A 14,980-nucleotide genomic window follows, 5' to 3' on the forward strand; every position below is an offset into this window, starting at 1 on the left:
AATCAGTTCCTAATTGCTGCAGACTTTGTATTCAAGCTAAATACAGTCATTGATGTATTCAACACAGGCCGGAGAGGAGAGGAGAGACAAAGACAGATCCACGTACCTTCACTGCAGTTCTTTAGGGCAAAGAAGTCCACTGCAGATAAGCTTCGATTACCACTGGAGATGTATTCCAGGGCCACTCGGAACGGGTTCTCTGGGCGCCCGATTCTCCCATGCAGCACGGTCCAGCTGGATGCATTGGAAGGCAGAGGAGGGAAGCATAGGAAAACAGTGATGAGAAGCCAGCCCAGCCTGCAGAGACAGTCACTCCTCTGCAGTGAGGTCAGGTATCCCATTCTTCATGGGTACCAAGAGATGGAACCCCAAACGGTATTGAGGACAGTGACCTTGAGAGGAGCATCTGTCTCATGTCTGTCCAGTGAACTCAGAAATCCCATTCTCAAACTCACTGTAGACAGTGGTATTTCCAGACAGTTGCAAATCTTTGACATCATTCTGTAGCTAATCTCATAGAGGAAGGACATCCATCCATGAGATAACCCGGCAGCAGAGTCAAAGAACAGTTTCCCAACGTTTACCAGCCTATTCATAATTATCTCTTTGAAGCAACACTTGATTTTGGCCTGCCCAAAGTCTCATCATCCCCAGGTTTGCAGTGTAGTTACTTATGGGAAGCTAGTGAGAATTACTTATTTACGACTGCAAAATTAAAGTGCACTGAAGCATGTACTTTGGGGTAAAAGGCACCAAAGATTGACATGGACTTTGAGAAACAGTGCAAACAGAAGAAGACGGAAGCAGGCTCGATGGTGAGCTCTGCATCCGTCTGTGATCGCAGATGCTGACACTGCCAGAGAGCAGAGGATTAGCCGCAGGAGCGTGTTCACACCGTGCTCAGGCTATTAATCTCTTGGGACAGTCTCCTGTCACTTATGGGAACATCCGGTTTCCTTTTCAATAATGACTCAGATATCTATCTATCTATCTATCTATCTATCTATCTATCTATATCTATATCACACTATATATCACAATATATACTACTATATACATATCACTATATATCACTATATATCTATATCTATATATACTATATATATGACTGAAAGAGAGAGAATGAGGAAAGGAGAGCACTTGTGTTCATTATAATTGCATATTTAAGCAAATTTCTGTGAGGGATAGAAATTACCTGAATTATTATTTTTCTTTCTTTAAAGACAATTTTATTGGGGTATAACTGTACATTACAAATTGCTTGCACTGATACATAATTTAAATTAAAGCATATAAATTCGAGGTTTTTGACTTGGGTATATACCAAAAGATCATGACAGTATTCTATATTTCTCAGTACCAGGTTGGGCTGAAGTATGGCAAGATTAAGGGTTTTGTTGGGGGAGAGGGACTAAATTTTTGTTTGCAAATCTTTAATCCTTCACACCAAACTATAAAGTGAAGGCCACTGCAAAAATAGCAAAATGAAATCAAACTAAATCTCCAGCAATCCCGAAATTTCAGATAACTCAAGGCACCCGCTGTCTGGAGCCGGCCATAGGCACCACCTCAGTGGAAAGCCTTGGCTGTGGTTTACCCAAGTGGCCCCTCCCTCCATGTGCTTGTCAGTGACTGCACATTGCCACCCAGGGAATGTCTGGAGGCAATGGACACAGATGAGATTCTCGCTCACCGGTTGTGTTTTTAACAACTTGGGCATACGGTTGTGTTGAAGCTACCTGTGTAGTTATCTAAATCACTACAATCAAGGCCCAAGTGTGTGTCTAGTTAAACTCTGAAGTGTGCTCTCATTCGCTCCAATGAGGCTGAGGGTCCATTTCTGCATTTTCTTAACTAATGTCCTACCTGGTCCTTCTTTTCTGTCTTAGACATGTGTGTCTGTGTAAATGCATTTAGATGCATGTAAGGGCATGTAGGTGTGTGCGTAGGTCCGAGGTTGACACTAGACATCTTCCTTAATCATGTTCTGCCTCAGTTTTTAAGACAGGGCCTATCGCTGAACTTAGAGTTGGACATTTTGACTAGACTGGCGGAACACCCATGTCCTGCTCTGGGAATCTGCCTGTCCCTGCTCCATTGCAATCACACACAGATGTCACTCTCAGCTCTTATCCAAAGTTGGGCCCCTGTGCTTGCTTGGAAGGCATTTTTCCTACTGGGCCACTTCCCCAGCCTGCCTTGGTTCACTGTTGGTGATAACGGTATTGCGTAAGGCAACATTAATTCTTCTTAAAGGTGTTTCCCAAAAGGCAGTTTTCTGTCTTGGGTCTCTGCAAGGCAGGGTTGTGAGGCATGAAGTGGATGTCTGTTGAAGGAAGTGGGGACTTTTGTTCTGTCTCTGTGCTTTGCTGTAGTTAATTCAGATCGCTAGAGTCAAGTCTTCAGCCATTTAATAAAAGTGGATTAAGTTTCCCCACAATAGATGCTGTAGAAGGGATTATTGCCGCTGTAAAGCTTCTTCTCTGTTACGGTACCCAGCAAGGTTTCCATCCCAAATAAAACCGGTGCAATTGAATAAGGAAAAGGAAGCTTTTCCGTTTAAATGTGGAACTGTCACAGAAAGAAATATTTGAAAGGAAAAAAAAATGTAACGAGGGGTTCTTAAGGAGAAGAAAAACAAATAAGCAGAGAATGCAGAATCTGCTGTGTTCTTCTGAAGCATAAAGGCCTCTAGGTTAGAGGAAAGACGGTCTTGAAAGGTGTAAGTCCTCCCCTCTTCTGCCCAAATTTCAGCTCTGCACTCCGAGAATGATGGATTCTAATTCCAGGTACACAGTGGCCCTTGATCATGGTTTCCATTTGTGGATTGGCACTCGCCCTCAGGATAAACGTGTCAGGAGTTTTAGGGATTAGTTTCTGAGTTACCGATGCAATAACTTTTGCTTGAAATTCTCTGGCCTTTCATACTTTACTGCCACGACTCCAATAACTTTCAGAGCAGTTGCCAAACATGTATTTTTATATCCAGGGAAGCTGGGACTAGGAAAGAGAAAAGCTCGTACCCAGGGTCAGATTTGCTCAAGAGATGGCCCCAAAGCCCAGGGAGAACCAGATCTGGGCTCTCTTCTCTCTCTCTGCTTCCATCTTTTTGCCTTACCTCCCAGTGGTCACAAAACTGGCTTATTAGGACCCTGCTTCCCATGGTTTGACTGTTGGCAACTCGATTGATGCTGAAAGGGGAAAGGTTTTATTCTGACCTAGAATCTTCTGGAAGCAGATGTGCAACCGTATCCACGTGCTGGGGATTGGCGACACTCTAGGACGGGAGCTACAATCAATCAATCTGACAGTGTGGGCGTCCACCTGGACTTTGGGAAGCCAGAAGGATTGCATGGACAGCCTGTCACAACCCATTATCTTCCACATGTCTCTCTGGAACTCTCCAGTTCCCCCGTTCTGCCTCTGCCTCTCATTTGCCTGATGGCTTTGAATGAGACACTTTGCTGAAAATGTCTAAAATTTTGCATGTTTTTCAACCAATTTTATTCTCAAGCAGAGAAAATGTTTCCAATTTGCATGACTCTTTTTTTTTTTGAGGAAAACCCTGACCATTCACTTTTGCTTAGTGATTGCAACATGATGAATAAATTAGAGGCTATCAAAGACCCTCGAAATCAACCAAACAAATAAACACGAAAGCCAAGAGGGTTGGCTTATGAATACCAAGGTCTATTTCTAACCTGGAATAAAGAAGTCTTTGATTCTGGTTTGGGGCTTGTTTGGCCTTGGACAACTTTCCACACCTCCTCGGGTGTGAGTTTTTCATTAGCAAAATGTAGCCATTGAGATGAAAGTTCCCTATGGGCCTTAATTGACCGCTGTTTGCCCATCTCTAGCATTTCCCAGGAAGGCTGGTGACACAGCATTTTAGGGAAACCTTGGAAGCTGCAATTAACAATATTTCACAGAGTTACTTTGGAGACGAGCGATCAGTCTACAGTTACAGATCTGTTTATGCAAAGAGGCTCTGTCTTGCTCTTGTAGAGAAATGGAGACCTGTTCAAGGTCACACACTGAGTTAACCAATAATAAATAAGATCCAGTACTGCTCTTGGGTCCTGAGGCTCAGGGATAACATGGCCTATGAATCGGTATGCCCAGTCAATTGCATTTCCATCACTAAAATCACAGAGACAGAGAAGGGTATAGATACTGGCATTGCTTGAGGGGCCACTGGCATGACTTTTTAAGACTAGCCATTGGGAGTGGGGGTGAGAAATCCATAGAAAAATGCTAAAAAAAATCTGATAGAGAAATGAAAGGAATTTCTCAACCAGAGTAGTCCCTGCATACTTAAAGGAAGCTGCCTGGCAACATCAGCTGTTGTGCAAGTTGCTGATGAGACTGAAGGGTTGGCCGCCCTCATTCAAGAGCATGGAGGCACCAACTTACTTTAAGCCCTGAATGGAGGGACGTTTTATGGCAGCACGTGAGAGCCATGAATGGCGTTGGCAAGGCAGAATGTATCTTTCTTTGTGTTCATGCAGTGTCCTGGCATGCATGATACCAATATCAGGCTTCCTCGTAAGAGGGAGGTCTCAAGCTCTCAAGCAAACTGTTCATAGGGAATGCTTTTCTGAGAAGGTTTTCACTGATGCAATGTGGTAGGCGGGGCCCAGACTCAGGTCTCAGCTTCACAGCCTATTAGCTATGCCACCTTAGTGATTTAACTTCTGTAGGTTTCGCTTCCCTAATTTTTAAGTTAGAGGTCATACAACAAATTTAGGGTCATCCTGGGATATGCGGCAAGACTTCATCTCCACCAACCAAACAAGCAATCAAGCATCTAGCCAGCCAGCCAGCCCAACCACCCAACTAACCAACCCGTCCACCTGAAATGCCCAGTATAAGGTTAGGCCATAATGCCTGGCCTGTGAGATTATGTTGAACATCTGAAAGACTCAGGCAAAGTAACATGATGAGCTCTTGCCACACAGTAAGTCCTCAACATGGGACTTATTCTTTTTTTAAAATCTATTTATTTTGTATATATGAGTGCTCTATTGACTTTTTGCCAAAGAGGGCATTAGATCCTATTACAGACGGTTGTGAACCACGATATGGTTGTGGGATTTGAACTCAGGACCGCTGAAAGAGCAGCCAATGCTCTTAACCCTTGATCCATCTCTCCAGCCCCCAAGGGATTTATTCTTAAAAAAGAGCACAACTTCCTTTACTGAGTCATATTGGTCCAGGCAAACATCTGCAGCTCAATTTCTTTATGAGACACAAGGTTGAAAGGATGGTGGATAAAAGAGAGAGAGAAGAGCACTTAGGACTTCTGAATTAACAACCACTGTATTTGTTTATCTTTTCTGTTTTTTTTTCCTTTTGTTTTTCAAGACAGCATTCCTCTGTGCAACAGCCGTGGCTGTCCTGAAACTCACACTGTAGACCAGGATGGCCTTGAACTCACAGAGATCTGCCTGCCTCTGCTCCTGACTGCTGGGATCAAAGGTGTGCACCATCACACCTGACCATGTATTTATTTAAAACAAGAAAACCTTAAATGGGTCTTGATAACATAAACACACTTTAAGAAATTATGTTGGAACATCCCTACAAGAAGATCTATTAGCCTTAGAGTACCTTAGAGTAGCCTTAGAGCTGACCAATCATTTTCTCAGAGCTGGGAAAAGGCCCCCACATTTCAGATAAACCTCTGTTTCATCTTTGCAGCTTCCTGCAGCCTGGAAAAGGATGCTTGCTGCCTACTTCATGGTTAAAATTTGTCAGGGTGGCACCCATTCTTCAGGTGTTACTGGTGCATTATTACTAAAGTGTTTCGATATTGTGGGATCACTGAGAGTTTAGGATTTAAATTGCAGATGAGTAACTTATAGACTAGTGAGAAAAAAATATATATCCCAAAGTTTATAATGAGTGGCAGGGCATCAGAGCTAAGTGAGTGGTATACAGATGCTAGGTGTTACATGGCAGGCAAAGGGATAGTTCGGACTTCCTGACCAGAACAGGTACCCTTTGAGGCTGGGGTGTGAGAGTGCACAGGAATTGGGGGAAAGGGCAATGCAGACTGGTATGAGGACCTGGGCAGAAGCTGAGCAGAGATTTATGCTCTGTATACACAGTGGTCCAGTCTGGTGAGAGGGAATATTTATTTTTCATTGAACTCCACAGGGAGGATGATCCCTGTGTCTCACTTCCCTACTTTATTAATGGCAAGATGATGGATCCTTCACCATCCTGTCTTCTGCAATGCAGACGCTCAGCCAATATTTGCTGAAGGAGAGGAGAAACAAGGGGACGTATTTCTATTAAATCTGACAATATTCTGACATTTTGGGGCAAAATTTATGCGGTAGTGGAGCTGAGTGAATCTAAAAACTCATGATCACTCACTAATGATAACCATCATCGCTACCCAAGTGATAATGATGCCCTTCCTATGAGGAGGCACCTAAAGATGGAGGCTGGGAAAGGAGGGTAATGCAGGGAGGGGGGTGGTACATAAAACCATATAGTTCATCAAGTAACTCATGGTAGCTGCATTTGCCGAGAGCCAATAAGAAGCAATCAGTGAAATTATACAGTCAAGACCTGGGGGCGTTTGAGTTCTCAAAGAGGGAAAATATAATCCCATCCGATACACTAATACTCTCCACCTCACAGGTCAAGTCAATAGCAGCATTACCTGTCACAGCAGCACTGGCCACAATAGCAGCTGTGATCCGAAAACAAACAACTCCATTAACATTCACTGAAAGTGGATCCAGGCTCTGCTTGGGGCTGGAGTTTGACACATAGGAAGTCTTTAAGACCATCATTTTATTCTGCCCTTCTAAACTCCTTGAGGTTGGGGCAGTCTAGCCAGATCTTTATTTCAGTTTCTAGCCTTGGAAAGCATGGCTGGGGAGGTAGTGAAACTTGGCAATATGCCCATCATCATGCCCTGTATTGGCCCCGACAGCCACACTGTTAGCTGGCAATGAGCCCTCTAGCTGGGATAGACAAAGTCACGAGATGAGTTGGGGGTGGCAGAAGTTATCCGAATCATACAGAACTCCCTGGTGTGCTGCTGGTGGTTATGATCAGTAGGTGTGACCCTGTCACAGTTGGGGCTGCGCACTGGACATTCTTCTACTGTGTCTTTGCTCAGACTCTCTCTCGGAAGAGGGTTCAACTCAGGTGTGAAGACATGTTAGAAACGAGGAGCCCAGCTAGTGGGAGCTTGCCTAGATCAATATGAGAGGAATGGACACCAGCTGAAGTTCTTCATCTTATGCGGCAGGAAACACACACACACACACACATGCACACACACACACATCTCAAATTTCCCTTCAAATATATTCTGTAGTCAGTAAAAACTATTCAGCACAACTTAATATTTTTCCCGTTAAGTTGGCCTGCATTTAAAGAACGTGTGTGGAAGATGTGAGGAGGACCATGCCCAATCAGAGTAAATTCCACTGGGCAGTCCTTTGTTGCTTATTCACTTTCTGTGTATGGCCTGTGGTTTTTCATTCCAGCAGCCTTGGCTTTGCTATTTGCTTGCCCTTTGCAATGTTCTAGAAGTGAGAGGAGGGAGTCAAGACAATGGGTTTATCTTACAAAGTACTTTTATAAGGACCTGAGTTTGATCCCCAGCACCCCTGTAGAATCAGGGTGCAGTCATGTATGTCTCTAACCCCTGTGCCAGGGCTAGGGGCATCTTAGATGATGTATCTCTGAAGCTCACTGCTAAGTGGCCTAACCAAATTGGCAATCGAGAGACCCTGTCTCAAAAAGCGGAGAGCAACTGAGGAAGACACATGAAATTGACCTCTGGCCTCCATACACGTAAGCACACATATACATGCACCTGAAATATGTGCACGCATGCACACATTCATAGCACACTGCACACACACTCAAACGCAGAGATAAGATTGCTCTGGAGAGGACTGGGACTTGGTACTGGATAGGGACTGAGAATGAGATTTCTGGTTCAGTCAGGATCTGAGTCCCACTGATCCAGGAAAGGAAGGCCTGCCTACAGCTAACAGTGGTGCCAGGCTCTACAGAAGAGGGCTATCAACAGAAAGGGTGCCAAGGCAGGATGGGTTCTCTATGGCTCCAGGTTGTCTTGGCTATGACTTAGCACTGGCAAGAAGCTTAATCTTAATATTTTCAGAACTGCTGAATACGTGATGGAGTGAACCCAAGTTCTACCACCAAGCTACATGCCCAGCCCCTTTGAGATTCTTACTTTGGCTTATCTTTAGCTTCTTTTGGTTATCTTTCTCTCCCCTCCCCTCCATGCCCTCTTCCTTCTTCCCTTCTTCCCCGTCCTTCTCCCTCCTTCTCTTCTTCCCTCTTCCCTTTCCTCCCCCTTTTCTTCTCTCCTATTTCCTTATCTCCCATTTTTCTTCCTTCCCACTCCTCCCATTTCCTACCTCCATTTAAGAAAAATGTATGGCTTAAGAACAGAAACTTTGAAGCCAGATTTTCTGATTTGTAATCTCATTTCTGCCTCTTACTGGCCATGTGACCTCAGGCCAGCAACCCAACCTCTCTGTGCCTGAATTTCCTAGTTGATATTGTAAGGGAAACTTGTAATAGAAGTGTTCTTAACTGGTCTCCATGTGACCAATTTGCCTGCCGGATTAGCATACACTACTTCTGCATTCAGTAAAATACTGTATGCCCTCGGAATGCTGTACGCAGTCACTAATGTTCATGCTGTTCTCAGTACCTAGCTCTCCCCTCTATTCCCATCACTTGAGTTATACACCCTCTGAGCATCGGTTATATCTGTCCAGACCTGTTAGAACTTCTTCATGCAGGTCAACTCATTAAACTGATGTAACCGATAGTAGAAAACTTTGGAAAGACCTGCTAAGTTACTACCAGCACCGCTGCCAAATTAGGTCTAAATAGGGCAACAGAAAAGACCAGCGGAAAATGCTTAAAATCCAGGGATCTTCAAAACCATTTTTAAATTTTTTTCTCCTTTTGATAAACTGAGACTGAGCATCCCAGATGAAGGAAGGTGGCCCGAGTGTGGCTGATGGGAGAGACAATGTGGAGCCCTGGCCACAGACGACCCTGGAAGCAAAGGTGGTGGCCTCTATGCAGCAGTGGGCGGATGAGTCCACATTTGTTCCCTGTAAGCTAAAGTAAGACTTTTCAGGATCATATTTTCCCAGTATCGATCAACAACTATGGATCCCAAACTCATGGTCTAGAGTGGTTTTCCTGTACCTTAATTTGTAAAAGGAACTACACAGAAGATTCAAAAAATGCTTTTCCTTCATTGAAAAGATGATGACCACTCAGACAAAGCAAACGTGACAGAAAATTTCAAACCGAGAGTAGTGAGCCTGAGATCCCTGAAGCCCTTCTCCCTCTGCATTTTGATTTAGGGCTCAAGCAAGCACATATCCTCCATGTCCTTCAACATCTGTTGATGCCCCCATGGGGCTGCAGGGCTGGGTGGGACCCAGCTGGATTTGAGGCAGTGGGCTTGAGAGGAGAATGGGTTTGTTCTGCCCTGGCATCTCAGAAAGGACAGAGAATTCTAGGTGAGCACTGTGAGAGGGACTCACCAAGGTTTCCCACTCTACAGACCTAAAAGGCAGACTTTCTGACAGGGTGGATGGTAGATTTTCTCTGAACAGAGTCAGACCTTCCGCTTGCTTTTTGAATTCCTGCCCCTAGGTGGTATGGACATCTCACCCAGCTGTGGCCAGTAGGGACATTAATTTGGTCCCTTATTCTCTCTCTTCCTGCCAATTGCTGTTTAACATTCTTTGTTCTTTTCGAATTCAACCTTTTGTTTCAAGCCCGACCAATTCCGGTTATTACAGTTTGCTTTCATACACATCCACTCACGGAGAAGGACGAAGACAGCGTTGAAATACGAAGTGCCATTTCCGGAGTTTCGCTCCATCAGTCCACTCTGCCTCCAGCTCGAACCCCGAGTCCTAAGTGTGGTCAGGGCAGAAGTGGCCATCCTGGGCCACCACCTCCCAGCTCTTTCCCTAGGGTCACAAGCCTCGGCCTTGTATTGCTGCATGCTCTCTAAATGCTCCGAAGCCCAGCCTGCTCCCTAGAGAGGCACCTAAATGTCATCTGACGTGCTAACAGATTGATTGGTCTGAAGAAGAATTCGAGCCTCTGAGCCAAACAAAATGCCGATGGCTTTGCTCAGAGGCTCCCTGCCAGTCATAAATCTCTGGCGGAGTCAAACCAGTGTACTGAAACTTTACATGGCAGGAGGGCCTGGCTGTACACTGTGGTTCCTACAGGCAAAATCTGGGGCTGGAATCAGTGGGCAGCCACGGAAGGCCAGAGGGACCTGGGAGACATAGGGTAAGAAGAGCCTGAAGACTTCGTGCTACCTGAATTAATGGTGCTTTTGCAGGCTGTATCCATTGTGCACCTTTGGCAGCAGATGAGATGAGCGGAGGGGGACTGGAGTTCTTGGGACAGAGGATCTCACAAGCTCTACTGCCCAGGACAGATGTTAAGCACCATGGGCAATGATGTCATAGAATGGCAAAGAGGTGAAAACTGTGGCCTGAGTTTTGGCTATCACCATATCTAATTCTCTTAATAGCCCAGCTCCATGGGACTCAGCTGTTTCTCAAAGACCGAGTTCCAGGGCTGCATGAAGCTCCACTCTGTAGCCATTTTACAACTAAGGTCTGAAATGATCTTGAAGCTCAGGCGTAACCATGGCTCTCCAGGCCTCAGTCCTGCCCATTGCATCCTGTACATGACAAGGTACTTTATGCCGCTGTCCTTGATGCCAGAGTTGTTCTCTGTATCCACAGCCCCCTTTCTATGTCCTTGCCTACTGAACTGATCTTCACTTGCCAAGGCTTGCCTTGATGTCACAGTAGGAACAAAGTTGCTGGGTTGGACCAGGCAACTGTTAGAAGGAGCAGTGGCAAGAGGTGCCCAGTTCTGCCAGGAACTCTTGGAAATGCTTTTTGAAGGTGGTGACATTTGTAATAACTGCTAGACTTCCCTTGCTCACATTAGAGAGGGCAGGAAAGATGCTGCCATTGGTTGGCTTGTGCCCCTGTGCCTCCAATACTGATTGAAGCCATAAAGTCACCTGTTGTCACTCTACCGTGTTGCTGTGGACACCCTATCTGGAACCACAAGCAAAAAGCAAAGCCTTCTAGAAGTTGTTCTGCCCTTTTGGTGAAGCCACTGACACAGTCTAAGCACTTTGTGCTTCCCCAAGTATCTGCACCTGCCTCTCAGAGGAGTAGTATATACCACCAGCACCTGCTGGGAGTCTCCTCTGTGCAGTGACACCAGGAGGTCCTTGCTAGTGACCCAGGGGATTAGTTACTCCTCCCTTTGCTGTGATGGAAACAACCGAAGAAAAGAAAGGATTATTTTGGCTCTCAGATCCAGGCTACGGTCCATCACGGCTGATCAAGGGAAATGAATGAGTCACCTGGTCACACGGTGGCCAGAGGCAGGAAGCAGATCCTACAGTATGGGAGCGCTCAACTACCAGCTTTTTCTTTTGCTCTCAGTCCATGACCCCAGCCCATAGAATGACCCTGTCTGCATGTCAAATGGGTTTCCCCACCTCAGTTAACCTCATCCCAATAATCTCTTACACCCATGCCCAGAGCCTTGTCACCTACTGATTTTAGAGCCTGTCAAGGTGACAATCAAACTGAGCCACCACACTTGGCATCACTGGCCCCTTTGACTTGCATAGGAACTCACACCTTTAAGCTCTGCTTGAAGCAACTTGTGGAGTTTGGCCTTCAGGCAGCTAGTGTGTTAGCCGAGCAGGGGCTTTCTATAGCACAGAAAACAATAGCTTGAAAAGCCCTGAGACTGCATCTTACCTGGGAGTTAAATTTCGGGCTGGAACTTATTCTACCAATTTTCACCTGAATTTAGACCAACTCAAAACATGACCTGTAACTAGTATAGGCTCCACGGGAGGACATGTACTAGAAGCAGAGGTGCATGGAGGAAGATCAGGTTGGGCGGGAATGCCCAGGCACAGGGCCAACTCTGCCTTCTATCTTCCGAGTTCAAGAGGACTTTGAGTATTTACAGTAAGAAATCCCTGAACATTCAGAACCCTTTGACACTGGACCTGGCCTTGGAAGCCAGAAGCCATTTTCCAGAAGATTCTGGCTTCTGGGTTTTGACTGGGTCAGCTCTTCAGCTTGGGAAATGGAACCACTGTGAAATGGAGCACCCCATCTCCCTCTACTTGCTTCCCACGAGATGCTTGTAAACTGTCTGAGGGATGAGCTGCCTGCACACTCACTGTTTATAAATGTCACCCCGACCCCTCTGGGCCTGCAGTGCAGCGCTGTGAATAGCAATCTAAGCAGAAACCACCAAAGAGTCAATAATAATTGGTCCCTGAGGATGAGGGTACCATGATGTCTGTGGTGTTTGTTAAAGTACAGCATAGTGTGTGTGTGTGGGGGGGGGGGGGCTGGAGAGATGGCTCGGATGTTCAAGGCTTGGCTCATAACCCAAAATGCAAAAGTACAGCCTGTGTCCAGAGCTGACCCTTACTAGAGAAATTAGAGAGTTGTAGATGGGGTGTGAGGAGCAGGGCGGAGCTTGAATAAGTGTGCCCATGAGCCTATCAGTATGGTAGTGCATAGCAAAATGTAATATAACAATAAATAAAGGAGCCATGTTAGCAGTGCCCCAGTAACTGATGTGCTGGGGCAACTGTGAAGATGCCCTAGCCTAGCCCATTGCCACATTCTTTGTTTTGGTTCAGTCCACTAAGAAGTCCAGGTTTTCAGTAGGCAGTGTCTGCAAAGCAGGTCTCTCATGTCACTGTGGGGGGCTCTGACTGATGCCCGAGGGCACTTACTCACCCAGGCTGTCATTTCTCTTGGCTATCTCTACCCGATGGTGGCTCTGGATCATTGGCAGATGCACCCTCTGAGACTCGTTTTTTCCCTTTCACCCCTTAGTCTCTTTAGTGAAGTCCTCTTTTCTTAATCATGATCTTCGTCCCTCACCCAGCCCACTGTCTCCCAACAGAAGCAGATGTTTGGGGCCTACGATGAAACCTTCCCTGCAACTAGTGACTGGGATTCAGAGCTACACACTTCTGTTGTACAAACTGCCGCCACCAGATACAAAGCGCTTAGCGCATCTCTGTGGTGGTACTGTTAGCTACTCCCATCCCCAGCATCCTGCCTGAGCCACTTTTGATGCAATAGCATCAGCTGTTCTTTGGGGAGCAAGGCAACAGCCTGCTTTGGCTCTTCCATGGCAAGTAGGCCATTAGCAGGCTGTGGCTAAGTCTGTGGCCTCTCTCTGCCCTTGGTAATTGTGTTGGCATGAATCCCTTTCCAACATCCCATAGCTCCCTCAGAAAGTACCCGATTTCCTCTCATCCCAGCCCCTGGCATCATGCTCCTCTATTGTTCTCCATGGAAGGATTTCCAGTATGCATTTGCATGTGCACAGCACGGTTTTAAAAATAAATATGTTTTAAAACATATTTTTTTAAAAAATAAATATGGGTGAGCATGCACAACCTAACCCATCTGCTTCTTGCTTTCTACAAGGGACTGGGAAAGTGGAAGTGGAGGGGAGCCTGTTCTCCAAATATACATGCTGGAGAAGGAAGACTTTTTCTGAGAATCCAGCACTTCTTGGTACGACTGCAGGGTAGACCTGGTGCCCTTTACCTACACAACTACAGCTTCCATGCTGATCTCCAAGCAGAGGTGACACAAGTTGAGTATTCAGATTGGCCGTGTCCCGGGAGGCCTCTGTGTGGAAATAATTGAAGTCTTTTAACTGAGGTGTCTAAGAGAGCGATTAAAAGGGAATTGTAATTATTGAGCCCAGAGGTAAAATTTCAGAACTGGCCCATAAATCCTGGTTTGACGTGAAATTTAAAACTCCCCAATGGTCTTCAATGCCGTATTAAAAGGGTTTTAATGTTAAGAAGTAGAAATAATGAATGATAATAAGAGTGTTGTTTCTGAGTGCAGGAGCAGCTGTGAGGGACAGGGTGACGGGGCAGCGCGGGGCAGCATCAGGTTGTGTAGTTACATCCTTCGCTTCACAAGAGACCAGTAACTGAAGGAAAGGCAGACGTGGCAGGTGGAGACAGAATGACGAGCTGGTTGAATTATTCCCCAGTGAACTCTAGCCCAAGGTCTAGCAAAATCCGGAGGCAGAATCTGTGCCTGGTATGTGAATAGTCTATAAGGAGCAGGGTCCTGGGTGAGGGACTCACAGTCTGTCGCTAATGATTCTCTTGGCCCTTGGCATCTTCTGCGCTTCTGGAGGACAGCCTCTTTAGAGACTGAAGCCTTCTGGGTACCTGTCTTGCTGTGAACTGACACTTACATGTGGAGAAGCAGTGTGGCCTGGGGGAAAATCTGAGCTCCAAAGCCAGCTCCTTTATTGGGTAGGTGGCTTGGAACAAGTCACCTCCACCTCTTCACTCCTGGTACCACTATTGTAACCACGATGCATGCCTAGGGAGACTGACCAGAAGAATGCATTGAAAGCATGAATGATGACATGTTTCTATTGTTTTAACATCTCTTTTTTTAGTGCTTATTTAGGTATGGCCATTCTCTCCTGGGTATATATTTACCTCTTTTCCCTCAAAATTTCATGGCAAAATCTAGCTAGATGAATTCTTGTAGCCCCTGGGTACTAGGATGATGGTCTGACCAGTGCAGAAAATGCTCAGGCCGTTTCTCGCTGGGATTTGGATTCCGTGCCTACAGGCTCTTAAAGCATTATCTGGCTCGGCAGCTCTAACCCACCATTGCTTTATTTCACATGGGAACGTTTAGAATCTCTCTCCTCTCTGCCCCTCTCTAGGTCGCCCCCCCCCAGTCGTTTTCACATCAACAGCCACCAAACTGGATGCGGGAGTTCCTGTGGTGTACGGTTCACAGCAGCTGGTGATTTTGACCCTGAGTGCAGGACTATGACGCTTCCTGTAGAAACATTTAACTGCTGTGGTTTCTAC

The 14,980-nt window shown here is 45.9% G+C and overlaps 1 protein-coding gene across 1 annotated transcript in view; it reads right to left on the minus strand.

The window, feature by feature from the left end:
- The window catches only part of Alk (ALK receptor tyrosine kinase), a 723,384-nt gene that overhangs the window by 184,079 nt on the left and 524,325 nt on the right, over nt 1-14,980 (minus strand). Inside the window, exon 5 of the mRNA XM_050162985.1 lies at nt 107-234. Coding sequence (XP_050018942.1) covers nt 107-234 — 128 coding nt within the window. The remainder of the gene's footprint in view (nt 1-106; nt 235-14,980) is intronic.

Source organism: Alexandromys fortis, unplaced genomic scaffold (genome assembly GCF_014885135.2).
Source record: "Alexandromys fortis isolate MF-2015 unplaced genomic scaffold, M_Fortis_MF-2015_v1.1 scaffold_148, whole genome shotgun sequence".
NCBI classification, from domain to species: Eukaryota; Metazoa; Chordata; class Mammalia; order Rodentia; family Cricetidae; genus Alexandromys; species Alexandromys fortis.